This window comes from Hippopotamus amphibius, chromosome 15 (genome assembly GCF_030028045.1).
Source record: "Hippopotamus amphibius kiboko isolate mHipAmp2 chromosome 15, mHipAmp2.hap2, whole genome shotgun sequence".
Taxonomy (NCBI): Eukaryota; Metazoa; Chordata; class Mammalia; order Artiodactyla; family Hippopotamidae; genus Hippopotamus; species Hippopotamus amphibius.
This window is the reverse complement of record NC_080200.1, coordinates 3,449,073-3,466,213: the sequence shown is the minus strand read 5'-3', so window position 1 is coordinate 3,466,213 and position 17,141 is coordinate 3,449,073. Positions and strand designations below refer to the sequence as shown.

General features: G+C 55.6%; 1 protein-coding gene and 1 non-coding gene across 2 annotated transcripts; one reads left to right on the top strand and one right to left on the bottom strand.

Moving 5' to 3' along the window:
* Positions 1–1,690: 1,690 nt before the first annotated feature.
* MYDGF (myeloid derived growth factor) lies at positions 1,691–16,533 on the top strand. The gene is made up of 6 exons (XM_057709864.1): positions 1,691–1,892; positions 3,079–3,129; positions 10,639–10,700; positions 12,029–12,110; positions 13,200–13,272; positions 14,680–16,533. Exons 1-6 carry the CDS (start codon positions 1,716–1,718, stop codon positions 14,757–14,759), a joined length of 525 nt encoding a protein of 174 aa, XP_057565847.1. The 5' UTR covers positions 1,691–1,715; the 3' UTR covers positions 14,760–16,533.
* Positions 6,569–6,641, bottom strand: TRNAW-CCA (transfer RNA tryptophan (anticodon CCA)). Its single transcript has one exon. It is a non-coding gene; the product is annotated as a tRNA-Trp (tRNA).
* Positions 16,534–17,141: the final 608 nt, after the last annotated feature.

Below are 17,141 nucleotides of genomic sequence, written 5' to 3'. Positions count from 1 at the left end.
AAGATTAGGAAAAACAGCTTAAGTCTGGACACTCCAGACCTGGCCCTTGCTGTTTTCTTGAAATTTTAAGCAGTTTGTGACCAGAAAAGAAAAGAACAAAAAGAGACTTCCCCGGCAGTCCAGTGGTTAAGACTCCACACTCCCAATGCAGGGGGTGCGGGTTTGATCCCTGGGTTGGGGAACTAAGATCTCACATGCCGCACAGCACGCCCCAAAATGAAAACAAAGACAAACAAAAAAACTGAAAACAAGGAGGTTTCCTCCTGCAGTTGAAAATCTGGGATTTCTTCATTGCCATCTAATACTAGTAACAGCTAGAACTGAGAGTTCTCCTGACAATTCCTTGAGGTAAGGGTTATTATTATTATTTTATTTTAAAATAATTTTAGGCTTACAGAAAAGCTGCAGAAATAGTGGAGTTCCCTAATTCCCTTCACCCAGCTTCCCCTATGTCACTATGGTACAAGCCAGGTTATTGAAGCCAGTAAATTAACAATACAATCCTATTATCTAATATACAGACCTCATTTGGATTTCACCGTTTCTCCCTCTAATGTCATTTTTCTGGCCCCGATTGCTATAGATTGAAAGTTTGTGTCCCCTGCCCCCAAATTCACTTTGAACCCTAACACCTAGTGTGATGGTATGAGGAGGTGGGGCCTTTGGGAGGTGATTACAACACGAGGGTGGAGCCCTCATGAATGGAATTAGTGCCCTTATAAAGGGACCCCAGAGAACTCCCTCGCTCTCTCCATGATGTAAGGACATAGCAGGATGCAGTCTGTGAACCAGGAAATGCGCTCTCACCAGGCACCAATTCTGCCAGAGCCTTGATCTTGAACGTGCAGCCTCCAGGACTGGGAAAAATAAATGTGTTGTTTAAACCAGCCAGTCTGTGGGACTTTGTCACAACAGCCCAGCCTAAGGCAAGGAACCAATCCAGGACCCCACCATGTTGCCTTTCGACCTCTCGTCTCCTCACTGTGACGGTTCCTCAGTCTTCATCTTTCGTGACACTTTTAAAGAGAACTGCCAGTTATCCTGGCAGAATGTCCCTCAACTTGGGCTCATCTGGTGTTTGCTTTGATTAGATTGAGCTCGTGCATTTTCCACAGGAATTCCACTGAGCACGTCCTTCTCTGCGGCCCGTCGGCGGCTCCATGCTGGGCTAAGGATGGTGTCGCCACTGAAAAATTACTACTTTTCTCTCTGTAACTAATGTGTATCTAGGAGGGAAATACTTTGAGACAATGCAAATATCCCGTTTCTCACCATACTTTTCCTCCACCAGCTTTTAGCATCTATCCACGGATCTTGGCTGTAACAACCTTGAGGTGTTTGCTCAACGGCGATCTTCCACTTTCCTCATTCTACCTACTCGTTTAACCTGAATTTCAGTGGTGAACGTTTATTTCCTTCATTCCTTGCACAGGAATTAACTGGAAGAGCTGCCTAGTGACGGACGAACGGACCCTAAAGCAACGAGCCTGTTCCGATTTCACCCACCCCGGGACCCGCCCTGGACCCGCCCTGGACCCGCCCTGGACCCGCCCTGGACCTCAAAGCCCCGCCCCCAAGATGGCGGCCCCGGCCGGAGGGGCGGGGCGCTCCGCATCACGTGATCGCGCCGACGCCGACGTGGCCGCCGGCAGACGCCCTACGTGTCCCTCGCCGCGCTCCGTCCGCCGTCCCTGCCCCGCGAACCTGATCCCAAGATGGCGGCGCCCAGCGGAAGAAGGAGTGGCGGCGGCGGCGTGAGCTTGTGGGCCGCGCTGCTCTTGGCGGCCGTGGCGCTGAGGCCGGTGGAGACGGTGTCCGAGCCCACGACCGTGGCGTTTGACGTGCGGCCCGGCGGCGTGGTGCATTCCTTCTCCCAGAACGTGGGCCCTGGGGTATGTGCCTCGGCCACATCGGGGGCTTGAGCGATAGTGCCGGCAGGGGCAGGGCCTGGGGAGGGGGCGCGGACCAACGGGGGCGGGGTCTGGGGAGGGGGGGAAACGGACCGGCGGGGGCGGGGCCTGAGGAGGGGGAAACAGACCGGCGGGGGCGGGGCCTGAGGGGGCGCGGACCGGCGGGGGCGGAGCCTGAGGACGGGGCGGGGCCTGAGGACAGGGGCGGGACTTGGTAGCGAGGCAGGACCGAACTAAGAAGGGAGGCGGGGCTTCTGGGGGCTGGCGGCTTTGATGGGGCTGGGTCTGTAGCCTCAGGCCCTAATTCCTCTCGCATGACCAGCCTGCCCAAGCAGCCCTATGCCCCAGACCCCGGTGAGTCCCCAGCTATCGGGAGGTAGGCCGGGTCCAGAGATGGAGAGAGGGGAGCTGGAAGCGGGGCGTATGCTTCCAGGCCCTGCAGAAGGTCTTCCCGCCGTATCTCTGACCAGGGAGGAAGTAGACGGGTTCCTCCTTCCTTCCGTTGCACAAGATCGCTCGTCTTTTTCATTAAAGTGTGAGGCGAGGCCCTCCTTACCTGGAGGCAGCCGGCCTGGGTCTAGTCTAGCCGGTCTCCAGCTTGTTGGAGAAATTGCTTCCTCTCCCAATCTCCTTTTCCCTGCCTGTAACAACAATATCAATAGTCACTGCTTGTTGAGTACTTCCTTATAACCGGATATTGTGCCAAAGTCTTTTTGTGAGGCCCATTTTACAGATGAAGAAACAGAGGCTCAGAAAGCTTTGCACTTGGCCAAGGTCCACAACATAGAGTGGAGATGGGCCCCCAGGTGTCCCTGTTTCCAAAGTTCATGTTCCTAGAAGGGCGGGTGCTGGAGGGGGTGTGACCTCCCCCTTCCTGTTCTTCATCCCTGCAGAAGCCACCTGGGTTGTTTGTCCTGACCCAGAAGCTCCCAAGTAGGGAGACAGGTGGGGGAGTTCCAGGTCTGCAGACACTGGAAGGCCTTGTGGGGCTGGCCTCCAGGGACATCAGCAGGAGGGGTCTGGCTCCACCTCCTTTCCCTGAGTGCAGATACTCAAAAGCAGGATCTTCTTCTTGATCCTAAATCTCAGAAGTACTCCTGAGCCCCTGCATCTCAAGCACTAACGATTATCTCCTACTGAGAGTTTTCTTTTTCCTTCCATTTTCTAGGACAAATATACCTGTGTGTTCACCTACGCATCTCAAGGAGGGACCAATGAGGTGAGTTGTTCACAAGTCTACGTGGCTTAGTACGACAATATCCATTGTCATGCAGAGATGCTCTCTGGGGGACACTGGATATTGGACTCTTCTTGCCTAACCGATAAAAGACAGTTGCTAAGTTACACAGTGACAGCAGATTCCACTCATAATGCCACAGAGTGAACAAACATCTGGACAGAAGGAGGGATGTGAGACATGAATGTGCCTTTCCCATGAGCCTCTGTTAAGGGTAGTGTGTTCATTTTCTGTGCTGAGTACCAAATTATCACAGACTGAGCGGCTTAAAACAACACCCATTTATTATCGCATGGTTCTGGAGGTCAGAAGTCCCTGTCGGCTCAGCCAGATGCTTCACGAGACCAAGATAAAGGTGTCAGCCGCACTGGGCGTTCCCCTATAGGCTCTGGGAAGAACCCTCATCCACACTTGTTCAAGTTGTTGGCAGAATTCGGTCCCCTTTAGTGTGAAACTGAGGTCCTTCGTTCCTTGCTGGCTGTTTTCTCCAGCTGGTGGCAGAGAAGGAAGCAAGAGAGATTCAAAGCAGGAGAAGGACATAGTGCACCACAGCTGGCTTTGAGGCACCACGTGGGAGGGAGGACGTGGCCTTTAGCAGCTGAGAGCGGCCCCCAGCTGGCAGCAAGGAAATAAGGGTTTCAGTCCTCCAACCACAAGGAGCTGAATTCTGCCACAACCACATGAGTTGTGGACCCCGAGTTGCAGATCTCCAGATGGAAATGTCTCTGACTGACACTTTGAATTTATTTTCCTTTTTTTTTTTTTGAACGCACCATGCAGCACGTGGGATCTTAGTTCCCCAATCAGAGATTGAATGTGCTCCCTGCATTGGAATCGTGCAGTCTTAACCACTGGACAGCCAGGGAAGTCCCTTTCTGACACTGATTTAGCTGTGAGACTGAACAAAGCACCCAGCCCTGCCACTCCCAGACTTCTGACCTACAGAACTGTGGGCTAATGAATAGGCATTGCTTTTAAACTACTAAATTTGTGGTAATTTGTTACACGGTGCAGTGAGTTGAATAAGGCCCCCCCCCCCCCAAATATGTCCGTATCCTAATGCCTCGAACCTAAGACTCTTAGGAAAAAGCCTGTGTAGATGTCAGTAAGGATCTTGAGATGAACAGATCATCCTGGACTACCCGGGCGAGCCCTAAATCCAGTGGCAGACATCCTTGTAAAAGACACACGTGGGAGATTTGATAAAAAGAGAAGACAGGGACTTCCCTGGTGGCCCAGTGGTTAAGAATCCGCCTTCCAATGCAGGGGACGCAGGTTCGATCCCTGGTCAGGGTACTAAGATCCCACATGCCACGGGGCAGCTAAGCCAGTGCACCTCACCTACTGACCACACAAGCCACAACTAGAAAGCATGCCACAACTAGAGAGAGGCCTGCACGCTGCAATAAAAGATCCCTCATGCCGCAACGAAGACCCAACACAGTCAAAAATAAAATAAGTAAATAAATATTTAAAAAGAGAGAGAGAAGACACACAAGGAAAAAGCCATGTGAAGATGGAGGCAGAGATGGAGGGATGCGTCCACAAGCCAAGGGACACCTGGAGCCCCCAGAACCTGGAGGAGGCAGGAAGGATTCTCCCCTGGAGCCTCCAGAGGGAGCACGGCCCCGCCTGCACCTGGCTTTTGGACTTCTGGCCTCCAGACTGTGAGTGACTAGATTTCAGTTGTAAGCTACCAAATCTGGTGACACGTTAAAGCAGCCCCAGGAAATGCATACAGACAGCAGTAGAGTACTGTTACAGCCAGTGCCGCGCCATTACAGATAGATCCTCAGAGGGTGAAATGCTGTTATTCCATCCTGACTGGACGCCGCTGCTTGGTTCTGTCTGAGAGGAAAGCAGCTCACGTGTTCGAGAAGAAACACAAAACAGACTTTGTCCTCGAGATTGTTAGGAGGAACGAAAGAAGATTGAAAAGAAAGAATTCATTGTCGCTGCAGAAGTCAACGGAAAGCATCTTTCGCATCCCTACGCTGTGCTTTCCTCCCCAGCCCTCAGGCTGTAGGTGACACGACTGTCCTTCCAGAATAGCCTACGGCTCCGTGTCCCATAACAGCGAGGGTCCCAGAGACGGAGGCTGCCTGGGGACGGCTCCGCGTTTGCCTGCTCCTCCCAGCAGCTTGGTTCTGAGTCCGTCTCTCCCCCGCCCCCCGACCCCAACACGACTCAGGACAGCACATTAAAATGGGCAAGAGAGGGACTTCTCTGGTGGTCCAGTGGTCAAGACGCTGAGCTTCCACTGCCAGGGCCCCCTGTTTGATCCCTGGTTGGGGAACTAAGATCCTGCAAGCCACGCAGCATGGCCAAAAAAAAACGGGCAAGAGCGAGTCTCTCCCCCGGGCACTGCTGACTTCAGAGGCGGGGTCGCTCCCTGTGAGGGGCCGTCTTGGGCACTGTGGGGAGTGGAGTAGCTTCCCTGGCCCCCACCCACTCGATGCCAGCAGCCCCCCAGTCTTAACATCCAGAAACATCTCCAGACATTACCTGCTGTCCACTGGGGGACCAGATTATCCCCAGGTGAAAACCACTGGGCAAGAGTGACATGAAATCCACTTTCCTTATTTTGGATATATCGAGTTTGTAAATAAAAATAAATGAGTCCGGGACTTCCTAGATGGCACAGTGGTTAAGAATACACTTGCCAATCCAGGGGACTCAGGTTCGATCCCTGCTCCAAGAAGATCCCACATGCCTCAGAGCGACTAAGCCCGTGCACCACAACTACTGAGCCTGCGCTCTAAAGCCTGTGAGCCACAACTGTTGAGCCCACGTGCCACAACTACTGAAGCCCACGCGTGTAGAGCCCATGCTTCGCAACAAGAGAAGTCACCACAATGAGAAACCCACACACTGCAATGAAGAGTAGCCGTTACTCTCCGCAGCTAGAGAAAGCCTGTGTGCAGCTACGAAGACCCAACACAGCCAATAAATAAATAAATAAATTTACTTAAAAAAAAGTAAATGAGGACTTCCTAGGTGGCGCAGTGGGTAAGAATCCACCTGCCAATGCAGGGGACATGGGTTCGAGCCCTGCCCCAGGAAGATCCCACATGCCGCGGAGCAACTAAACCTGTGCGCCACAACTATTGAGCCTGTGTGCTCTAGAGCCCGTGAGCCACAACTATTGAGCCCATGTGCCGCAACTACTGAAGCCCATGCGCCTAGAGCCCGTGCTCTGCAACAAGAAAGGCCACCGCAATGAGAAGCCCACGCACCACCATGAAGAGTAGTCCCCGCTCTCCGCAACTAGAGAAAGCCCGTGTGCAGCAACGAAGACCCAACACAACCAATAAAATAAATAAATAAATGAATGAATGAATGAATGAATGATTCCCAGCAACAGTAGTTTATTTCACGTATTTATTTTTTTGGCCGCACCACGTAGCATGCGGGACCTTAGTTCCCCGAGCAGGGATCAAACCTGCGCCCTCTGCATTGGAAGCGTGGAGTCTTAACCACTGGACCATCAGGGAGGTCCCCCTGCAACAGTATTTTAACAAAATGTAACAAACGCCTGCTGACAGGCTTCCCCGCGGTGTCACCCCAGGGTTGCAGCTCTGCTGGGGAGCATCACTGCCCTTCCTTCTGCCGCCAGGACAGCAGGTGGCCCGCCATCGTCTGCCCCTTCCTTGGCCACCTCCAGGCCTCACTGCTTCCCCAAGCGGTCCACTCCATTGTGGGGTGATGACAGGTGGTGGAACATTCTCCCTTGGTCCGGGCCCCTTGGTCCAGCCGTGCCCCCGCAACAAGCTCCGGATCAGTCCCAAAGCGGCTGCCTCCCCGCCTGAGCCCTTTTCATGCCTCTTTCGTTGTGTGGATGATCAACTCATTGGACAATAAACTTGTGATAGCACCACCGCCTTGGCGTTTGTCGGGCGGCCCCGCGCTGTGCTAAGCCAGGTACACGTCTCATTTCATCTTCAGAACCCCAGGAGGCTGTCCTTATCCCCGCCTCACACACGAGGACATGGCGGCCCTGAGGCTGAGGACTGCCCCATCTCCCCCAGTTGGACGTGACCAAGGTCCCCAAGGTGCAGGCCCCTGACCTCGGCCCTGAGCCAGGACACGTCCCACGGCACCAGCAGCTCGGAAAAGAGCACCTCCCTGATGGGACCCTTCGAGTGGACGGTCCACTGCAGCGCCGGGGCACAAATTCTAAAACCAGCAACGGGCCTGATTCTGCCATTTCGGATGAGGGGAGGAAACACCTGAGAGCAGCGCAGACGTGTCCGGCACAGACTTGTTCCGGCAGCACCGGCCCGGAACGGTGATCCTCAGAGACCACGGGAACCCGACGGTGCGACCCACGGGCTCTCTGGCTGCTGGCCCGCTGCCACCTCTTGACTAAACGACCGGCCGGGTGCTCAGCAAACATGCTGGGGCCGTCTGAGATGTTCTCTGGGATCCGCCTGGCCACAATCAGGGCCTCTGCCAAGATGCCCCTCGAGCAGCAGGAACGAAGCCCCAGAGGCCCGAGTGGCGCTTCCCCAGAGCCATCGTCAGCAGAGGGGAAATGAGTCTGTGGTCTGGGCTCCCAGGGGGCCTGGGACGCGGGCTGGGCTTGCGGAGAGCTGGAGGCCAGGCTGCTCTGACAGTGGTTCCTTTCTCCAGAGGGTCACCTGAGAGGCCAGCTGGTGTCGGGTGACAGCATCATCTCAGCGCCGGCCAGGATGCTGGGCAGCCAGAGAGCTTGTCCACCCACGGTTGGCGGGGATGTGGCCACTTGGGAAAACTGGCGATTTCTTTCTCTTTCTCTTTTTCTCTCTCTCTGCCTCTCCCTCCCTTTCCTTCCCTTCCTCCCCTCCCTCCCTTTCTTCCGCCCACCCTTTCTTTCCATTTATTTATTTGGCTGCACTGGGTCTTCTTTGCAGCATGTGGGAATCTTCTTTGCTGCATGCAGGATCTTTGTTGACGAGTGCAGGGTCTTTTTCGTTGCAGCATGTGGACTCTTAGTTGCAGCATGTGGGATCTAGTTCCCTGACCAGGGATCAAACCCGGGCCCCCTGCATTGGGAGCACGGAGTCTTAGCCACTGGACCACCCGGGAAATCCCAACTGGCCATTATCAAGTTAAACATACGACCCCACACTTCCACTCTTCAGTATCTACCATTAGAGATGAAAACTTACATCCACACAAAGCTCGTACGTGACTGTTCACAGCAGCATGATTCATAATGGCCAACAAGGGAGTTCCCTGGCGGGCCAGTGGTTAGGACCCCACACATTCACTGCCGAGGGCCCTGGTTCATTCCCTGGTCGGGGAACTAAGATCCCACAAGCCGCGCGCGGCCCCTCAACTCATGATGGATAAACACAGCGTTGTCCCTCCACACATGGGAGCATCACTCAGCCGTGAAAAGGAGAGAAGCCCTGACACGTGCTCCCACATGGATGGACCCTGAGAACACAGTGCTCAGGGAGAGAAGCAGACACAGAAGGATACACAGTGTGTGAATGCGTTGATGTGAAACGTCCAGAACAGGTAGCTCCACAGAGACAGTGGGTTGGTGGTTGCCAGGGGTGGTGGAGAGGGTGGGGTGACTGCTCCTGGGGACAGGGCTTCTTGGGGGGTGATGAGAATTAGATACGGGTGATGATTGTACAGCTCTGAATATACTAGCAAACATTGAGCGTGCACTTTAAAAGAGCATGTTGTATATTATGTAACTTTCTCAATAAAGCTGTTAAAAGGGAAGTGAACTATTGATACACATGCAGCCGCATGGATGAATCTGACACGTGTTAGGCTGAGTGAGACTGACTGGCGCAGGGGACCACGTCCTGTGTGATTCCACTCAGCCGGCATTTTGCAAGGAAGGGGTTGACTCCAGAGGGACGGGGGAGAGATAACTGGGGTGACGGAACTGACCTGTGTCTTGATTGGGCAGTGGGTACACAACTGTGTGCATTTGTCAAAACTCGTAGTTTTGGTTAAGACTTTGCGTTCCAACACAGGGGGCACGGGTTAATCCCTGGCCAGGGAACTAAGATCCCACGTAGCTCGGGGCCAAAAAACCAAAAACTCATGGAACAGACACTAAAATGGGTCCATTTCACCATCTGTTACTTGTATCTTAATAAAAAATAACAACGGTTACCAATTACCTGTCCTCGATCACACCCGGCCGCTTAGATCCAAAGCCCCCCCAGCCTCCCAGAGCAGGTCACAGAGGTTCGGGCCGAACAGCCCACCCCAAAACACACCCTCGTGTGAGCGTCTGATGCCAAAACCTGAGCGTTACCAAGGGCGCCTACTGCCCACCCCAGCCTTAGGCCTCAAGACCATGGGTCAAGTTCATATCACAAGACCACTCAGAGGGCAGAGGGATGTTGACCCTATTGCTAAGAAATTCCTGGTTTTAATTTTGTTTGCTTTCATAATTTTAAAAAAATGTTTAAATGTCTGCCTCATTTTCATGATTTTAAGAGCTATGGAAAACCATCCCAGATATATTTCACAGCGTAAAACTGTTTCCAGGTGCTCGGAGGCCCTGGAGCTGTGGGCAGGAATTTTTAAATAGAAAATAAATACACGGGTCCCTTTGCCATGGCCGCCCTGCCTGGGTAATTGGCTTCTACCTTCATGCTGCAGGCAAAAGGCTTCCAAGTGACCATTTATTCCTGTTATAATTAACACACAAATGGCCTTATTTTTACTAATGGAAAAGCTCTGACATTTACCAGCAATAGAAGTCCACCTTTGCTCTTGGGAGAGGACGGGATACTCTCACTTTACTAGCAAAACGCAAAAGCGCCGCAGGCCACCAGACCTTGCATTTGGCCAAGTTTTCGGAGGCCCTGCAAATGAGAATAAACTGGTAGCAGTGTATTTTGGAACCATTTAAAAGTATGTTTTTTAATTTAATTTTTAAAAAAAACTAACACAGGGACTTCCCTGGCAGTCCAGTGGTTAAGACTCTGTGCTTCCATTGCCGTGGACGTGGGTTCGATCCCTGGTCAGGGAAGTAGGATCCTGCGTGCCATGCAGCCAAAAAAATAAAAAATTAAAAAAAAAAATAGCTAACACACATCATTCGAAAAGAAAAAAACGTAAAAAGCTCTCTGGCTCCTTCCATCTGCCCAGTTCCCACCCATGTCCTACATGTAACTGGGGTTATTAAAATCTTGTCTCTTCTCTGAAGATTGCTCTATGCTTACACAAGCAAACATGAGAGTATTGTCTTTCCATCTTTTATTTTTGTTTTTAATTTTCCCAATAGACTTTATTTTTTACAGCAGAATTGAGCGGAAGCCACAGAGATCTCCCGTGTAGCCCCGCCCCCGTCATCCCCCACCAGAGTGGGACGCTTTTGACAGTCGATGAACCTACTCTCACACGTCATCACCGCAAGTCCCGAGCTGCCCTCAGGGTTCACTCCCCACGTGGTGTGTGCCGTGAGCTCAGACAGACGTATGCTGATGGCGAGGCTGTGTGTCCCGGCCTGACCTGTCTGTCGTCTCTCCCCAGAAGTGGCAGATGAGTCTGGGGACCAGCGAAGACCACCAGCACTTCACCTGCACCATCTGGAGGTGAGCGAGGGTCCTGGTGGTGGGATCTTCCCCCTGCTCTCCCCCCCCCCCCAAAAAAAAACAAGGCACCTTTGCTCTGGGCAGTACACAGACTGACGGGGTCCTACGCCCCTGGAGGCTCGCAGGCGGGAGAGGGGGTGCCGTCCTGTGTGGGACTTGAGGGCAAGGAGGGCTCCCCAGCGGAGCACATTGACACGGAAGCCAAGGGGGTGCTGGGGGGACTGGGAGGCGGGGTCCAGGCAGTGGCCGCAGCCCCGGGAGAGGGGCCGGGCTCCCCAGGCGCCACCCCTTCATTGTCACCCTCAGTCACGTTCATCGTTCAAGGGCTTCGTCTCCCGCTGTGCCCACTTTTCTCGTAGTCCCACTGCCTGGAGCCCGTGACCCCGAGAAGGGGGTGCTCGGCCCTCTGACGGGGAGGAGGGTGACGGAGCTTCACCGAGGCCTGGCCCTCCTCCCCTGGGCCTGGAACGTATCACCCGAGCAGAACCGATTTCTCGAGCGTTTGCCATGCGCCTGATATAGAACGCGTCCTAGCTGCGCTCTCACCTCCGGGGCCCAGGGTCGACGTAGGGGACAGATCAAGAGACGGGACACATTAGAGAGCAGCGACCGTGACATTTAGTTAAAGGACACGCTTGCCGCTGTCAGTGCCGAGTCCCCGTCTCCTGCTGCACACGTTACACACAGCAGGTGTTTTAGTACCAAGTAGTGCTGGGCAGCGTCTTGGGGGCCAGGAGCCCTGTGTCCTCAACACGCCACCACCAGCCCCATGAGAGGAGACCCTGTCTGTCCCTCTTCCTGGCCTCAGAGAGAAGCATCCCGAAGGCAAGGAGCCGGGGTGGGGGGGCCCCTAATTACAGGTTAGTAATCAGGGCTGCATCCTCCGCCTGTAGACCACCGTCTCTCACGGGCTCACGGGCACCCGCCCTCCGGGTGGGCACAGGCCCAGAGCAGGGTCCTCAGCCCGCGGCCTCTTAGCTGACCAAGCTAGGGGCCCCCCAGGGACAGGTGCAGCCCCAGACACCCTCCCCTTCCTAGTTACTTCTCCCCCTGGGCTGTGGCCCAGCCCCGCCCCCACTGCACACCTGCGATGTTGTGCACTGACGGGTGGACGTGAGGGTCCCCGTTCCAGGACCGCGCCCTCCCAGAAGGGGAAAGAGGCTTGTCCATCAACGAGCCGGAAGAGTGTCGCAGCAAGGAGGGGAGAGCGGGTCGTGTTGGGGGGACCCCATCCATCCTTCCCAGAAACGCCTGGCAGCTGATCCTGTCGGGAGGGGCGGGGGGCCTGCAGCCCAGGGCTGACCCCCTCGCCCGACCTCTCTGCGCAGGCCCCAGGGCAAGTCCTACCTGTACTTCACGCAGTTCAAGGCGGAGGTGCGGGGCGCCGAGATCGAGTATGGCATGGCCTACGTGAGTGTCACCCACACGTGGGGGCGGTCCCCTGGCTCGCCCACCGATGGACGCTGAGCCCTTAGAGAGGGTGGGGGTCGTAGTGCCCAGAGCGGGACCAGGCTGACCCCTGGAGACCTGGCCTCCCTCCCGAAAGGCCCACCGGCCTCCCACCAGTGCCCCCTGCTGGCAAAGCGGACAGGAAGTCGGGGGGCAAGGGGCTCAGTGCTGGGACAGGGACAGCGAGGGCGGAAGTTGGCCCAGGGGGCAGCTGGGTGGCTCACTGGCGTCAGGAGGGCCCCGGTGACCTGTGGCTCACGGCCGAGCCAGCACCTTCTGCCGCACCCCGGACCCCCATGGCCCCCTCCAGAGCCCAGCCGCTCTGCAGAGCCCACCCCCGCTTCTGCATCTGGGTCAGAAACCGTGTGAGAACCACTTTATCAGTCCAAGAAGCAGAACCAGTAGGAGACAGGCATTAAGAGATTCACTGCCAGGAACTGGCTTCCACTGTGGGGGCTTGGCTGTGGGGGTTTCATCCAGGGAAGCCTCAGCTCTGCCCTGAAGGCCCTCCCCTGATTGAATCAGGCCCACCCAGGTCACTCTTTTACTTAAAATCCCACAGGAGGAACCTCTGTCACGTTTACGGTTCTCTCCCAGCAACCCCAGCAAGGGTCCGATTGCATAGCTGGGGACCCTGGCCGCTCCAAGTTGACACATCAGACTGACCACCAGACCTCAACGAATCGCTCTCTGGGGTCCCCTCTTACGTTAAAAGTCTACTATTTTTACTGATTTGAGAAAGACACAATTCCAATTTTTAAAAATTACATGCAAGAGACTGCCCTGCTAGTATCATTTCCGTAAATTAGACTTTAAAGAAAAAAACTGAATTAATCGCCTCCTTCCTCGGATTTGCAGGGACATTTTAAGCCAGCTGACAATCTCTTAAGTGGATTAACCCACTGCTTCTACTGGATTCTCTTTTATGTGCTTAAAAAAGCATCGCGCGGCTCTTCAGCAGAAGCATGCAGCTTTAGTCTCTGCTGCTCCAGGAAGCAAACCAGCCGTGTTCTTTCCCGATTAGAAAAGTTTCCGCTTGTTCCCTTTCAGTCGAAAGCTGCTTTTGAAAGAGAGAGTGACGTTCCCCTGAAAAACGAGGAATTTGAAGTGACCAAAACAGCAGGTAGGTGGAGGGGCTGGCGTGGAGCCGGAATCCAGGTTCTCAAGCAGGGAGGGAGTGAGAGAGGGGACAGGACCCCTGTCGGAAGGCGATCTGGGGACCCTGGGGTGAGAGGAGGCTGCCACCCCTTAGTGGCTTCTGTAAAGGGCCACCTAGTACATATTTTCAGCTTTGGGGACAGACAGCCCCCTTTGAAACAACTCGATCTGCCTCCCACAGGGCAGAGTCAGCCATAAACCACTAGTCAGTGAGTGGGGGCGGCTGCATTCCAATAAAACAGTATTTCGTGACACTGAAATGTGAATGTCCTATCCCCTTCCCACGTCACAGGATGCCATTCTTCCTTTGATTTTTCTTAACGCTGTTTAAAAATGTCGAAACCACCCTTAGCTCGTGGGCAGCAGGCGTGCTTGGTCAATCCCTAGCAGAGAGTCCATCCTTGGAGCGCTGTGTCCTGGGACCCTCAGCTCTGTTGGGGGGTGGGGGTGCACAGGGGCGGGGCTTACACCCACACAGCCCGGCTGTCCTGGGCTCCGTGACCGGGAACAGCATTGCTGCTTCAAGCAGAAGACATCAGCATAGCATTGCCGTCGGGATGCGAGAGGCAGGGGTCACCCCGAGGCCCCGAGACCCCCGTTCAGCTGCAGCCGTGCAGGCCAGGTGTAGAGCAGAAGGGAGAGCGGTGGGCACCCGAGGTGGGGCTCAGGGTGTGAGGGCGAGCGGGGACGAGGGAGTGAGACACTGGACACGGGGTTGAGCTGCGTCGCGGGGCCCCGAGGGTCCTGAGGGATGGGGGAGAGATGAGGTGAGGAACCCGCGTGGCCGTGGACGTCACCAGGCACCAGAGGGGAGGGGAAGGGGGTGGAGGGGGCAGCACGAGCAGGGCTTTTAGGAGGGTCTGGAAGGAGGCCCCACCCACCCGCAGGTCCTCCGGGTGGGGGCAGGGTCAGTTCAGAGTGGAGGTCGAGGACACGGGGTTGGGTTGCTGGTGGACCCTGAGCCCCAGGGAGCATCGATGGGGAGGATGGACAGGAAGTGGGGGGCAGGCTGGGGGTGCAGAGCGGAGGGGTGACCAGGTTCCCTGATCCTGCCCAAAGAGCGTCAGACAAGTTTGCCAGCTCAAACCTCCAACCCCCAACCATTCTCAACATGGCCAAAATGACCATGACTCTTCCCACCTCAACATCTCCTGTGACCTCCTGCTGCCCTCAGGACAGGCCCATAACCTCCCACCTTCCTCCTGTCCCTCACCCGTAAGACTTTCAGGGCTGGGGGCCTTTCTCTGTGGAGTCCACTTGGAGGCCGCTCCCCTGCCCTGCCCTGCCCTGCCCTGCTCCCATGGCGGGCCCCACCCGGCTAGGACCCAGAGGATTTGCAGAAGCGAGGGCCAACCAAGAGCTTCTTTTGCAGTGTCCCACAGGCCTGGGGCCTTCAAGGCTGAGCTGTCCAAGCTGGTGATCGTGGCCAAGGCGACACGCAGTGAGCTGTGACTGGGAGCCCCTTTGAAGGCGGCATTCCCTCATCTCCGCTGAAGGAGCTGGGCCCAAAGAGGGACCAGTACTTGTTTCTGGGGGGGGGGGGGGGGGGGGCGGTGTGGGGGGAGAGGCTGTTGATTTTCTGCCTGGGCTGATGTTGCCCTGTTCAGAGGGGTTCACAGGGCCGCTGAGGCCCTGGGGCAGAGTCCAGGGGGCCAGGACTGTCCGGCTCCCACCTTCCCCTCCCCTGAGGACTGTGGATCTGAGACACACTGCTCTTCTCATCAGAAGAGGCATCAAAGCACAAGGTGGGGCTCACGGCTTTTCTGAAGCCAGCCACGTCTCCCCCAGGGTCGGCCCAGCTCTGGGATGCTCCCAGGGAGAGCCATCCTGCTGCCTCTGACTCAGAGCCTACTGTTTTCCTGGCTTCCCCCAGGGGACCAACTTTCAGACTAACTGGGCAGAAATGAAATGTTCTTTCGTATTTAAATAAATCAGACAATTAAAAAGCAGCCACACAGTCTTGGCATCGGGCGCTGGTACCCCTCTGGCTGGGCACATGGGGCTAGGGGGCCCCTACTTCCCTTCGCTGCTGGAGACGGGTGAGCCGTATCACCCCGGGCCCAGGGAACCTCCTGGTGTGACTCTTCTGCAGTCCCAAGGCGGCTGGACCTCGCCGGAGCGCATGGGGCCACGCCCAGCAGATTGTGAGTGCTCTAGAGCAGACCCGCCCTCGTGCACGCCTGCTTATTTTTTTTTTTTTGAGGCCGGATTGCAGCTCGGGGACTTAAAAAAGAAAAACCACCCACAGGCAAACAAAAATAAACAAATGAAATCCCCAAATGCCTCAGCTACTCAGGGGAACCAGGTCTCCCAGCAGAGGGGCCTGGGAGCCTGACCCCCCACCCCACCCCCCACTGGACCGTCAGCCTGCCCTCTGACTGTGGGAAAGGAACCGTGTGGCGGTGAAGCGGGTCCTTGAGGATCAGAATCACCACATCGGGTCGGCTGAGGCCTCTCCATGCCTGTCCCTCAGCTGGCCCTCCCTCGTGCCACCAAGCCCGGTGCTGCGGGGACCCCGCCTGCCGGAGAAGCAGCTGGTGGAGGGCGAGGGGCCCTGCCCCAGGGCCGCAGCGGTGCCGGTGCAGGAGCGGCTCCAGAGGGAGGTACCAGCAAGATGAACAGCGGCTCTCAGAACCAGTAACGACTGCGGGAGACCTCGGGCCCACGGCACGCGGGGGAGGAAGCTGCCGCCTCAGTGGTCAAGCGCATGCAGTCTGCGCCACCTCGTGAGCGGCTGTGGAGGCACACACGGCCTCAGGGAGGCTCGCTGCACCCAGCACAGCGACCTGCAGGGCTCTGCAGGGCCCAGGGGACGACTGCCCAGGGCCTCCTGCCAAAACCAGGCAGCTGGACCCGGGCGGAGGCGACGGTGCACCCTGGGCCCTGAGGTGCCGGAGGGTCAGACCCCAGCCGAGCGGGGTACTGATCCTTGTACGGTCAGCCTGGAATCACTTACCACTTCCAAGTCCCTGGCGCCAGCAGGGATGCAGAGCGGTAGGTGCAACAGGCTGGGACACGGCAGGGCATCTCTGGACACAGAGAAGCTTCCCCTTTGCCCCAAGTGACGTGCACGTGTGCCTTTATGGAGCTTTCTGGTGAGCGGAGCTGCCCGGCCTCAGGACCTCTGGTCGTGATGAGGAGTTGAACCAAGTCCTGCTTGGGCTGCAGAAGCCAAGCTCTGCTAGTCTGTCATCCAGCACAGCGGGAATTAAACCTGCCAATAGGGTGTGGGCGTGTGGCGTTTATGTGCAACCTTGCTTCAAAAGGCAAAACCCCGGGGCGAGTGAGAGCAAACTGTCAGATGCTTTTATTTACACAGTTCTGTAGTGCTCTTTGGTTTTTTGTTTTGTTTTGTTTTTTTAAATTAAATCTCAACTGTATGAAAAGAGTCAAGACAACAGGTACAAAGCCTTGTCACATGGAAATTATTCAGCCAGCAGAGCAGAGGGCCCAGGATTTCATTTGGGGCTTCTCAGCGTAATCAAAACACGTTTGTTCTTGAATTGGAAGATCTGTCTCTTGACCCAAGAGAGGAGGGGAAGTTGGCCTTGGAAGTGGAGGGCAGAGGTAGGAAGAGCTGGCTCCTGGGTGAAAGCCTTTGGCTTTTTCAGGGCGGCAGAAACCAGAGAAATGCTGCCCTGAATCTGGGGTCCTAATCTATCAGCCAGCCCGGCATGGCATGGAGAGGCGAAAGGGAGAGGTGGGGACTTCACCAGCGGGCGGTGCACGCGAATTTTCTAGAGAAATGCCAAGATCTAGATTGCGATGTGCAATTTCCTTGGTTTTAAGTGTTGGCAACTAATCCCAAATGTCTCAAACCCCAGATGGGCTAAG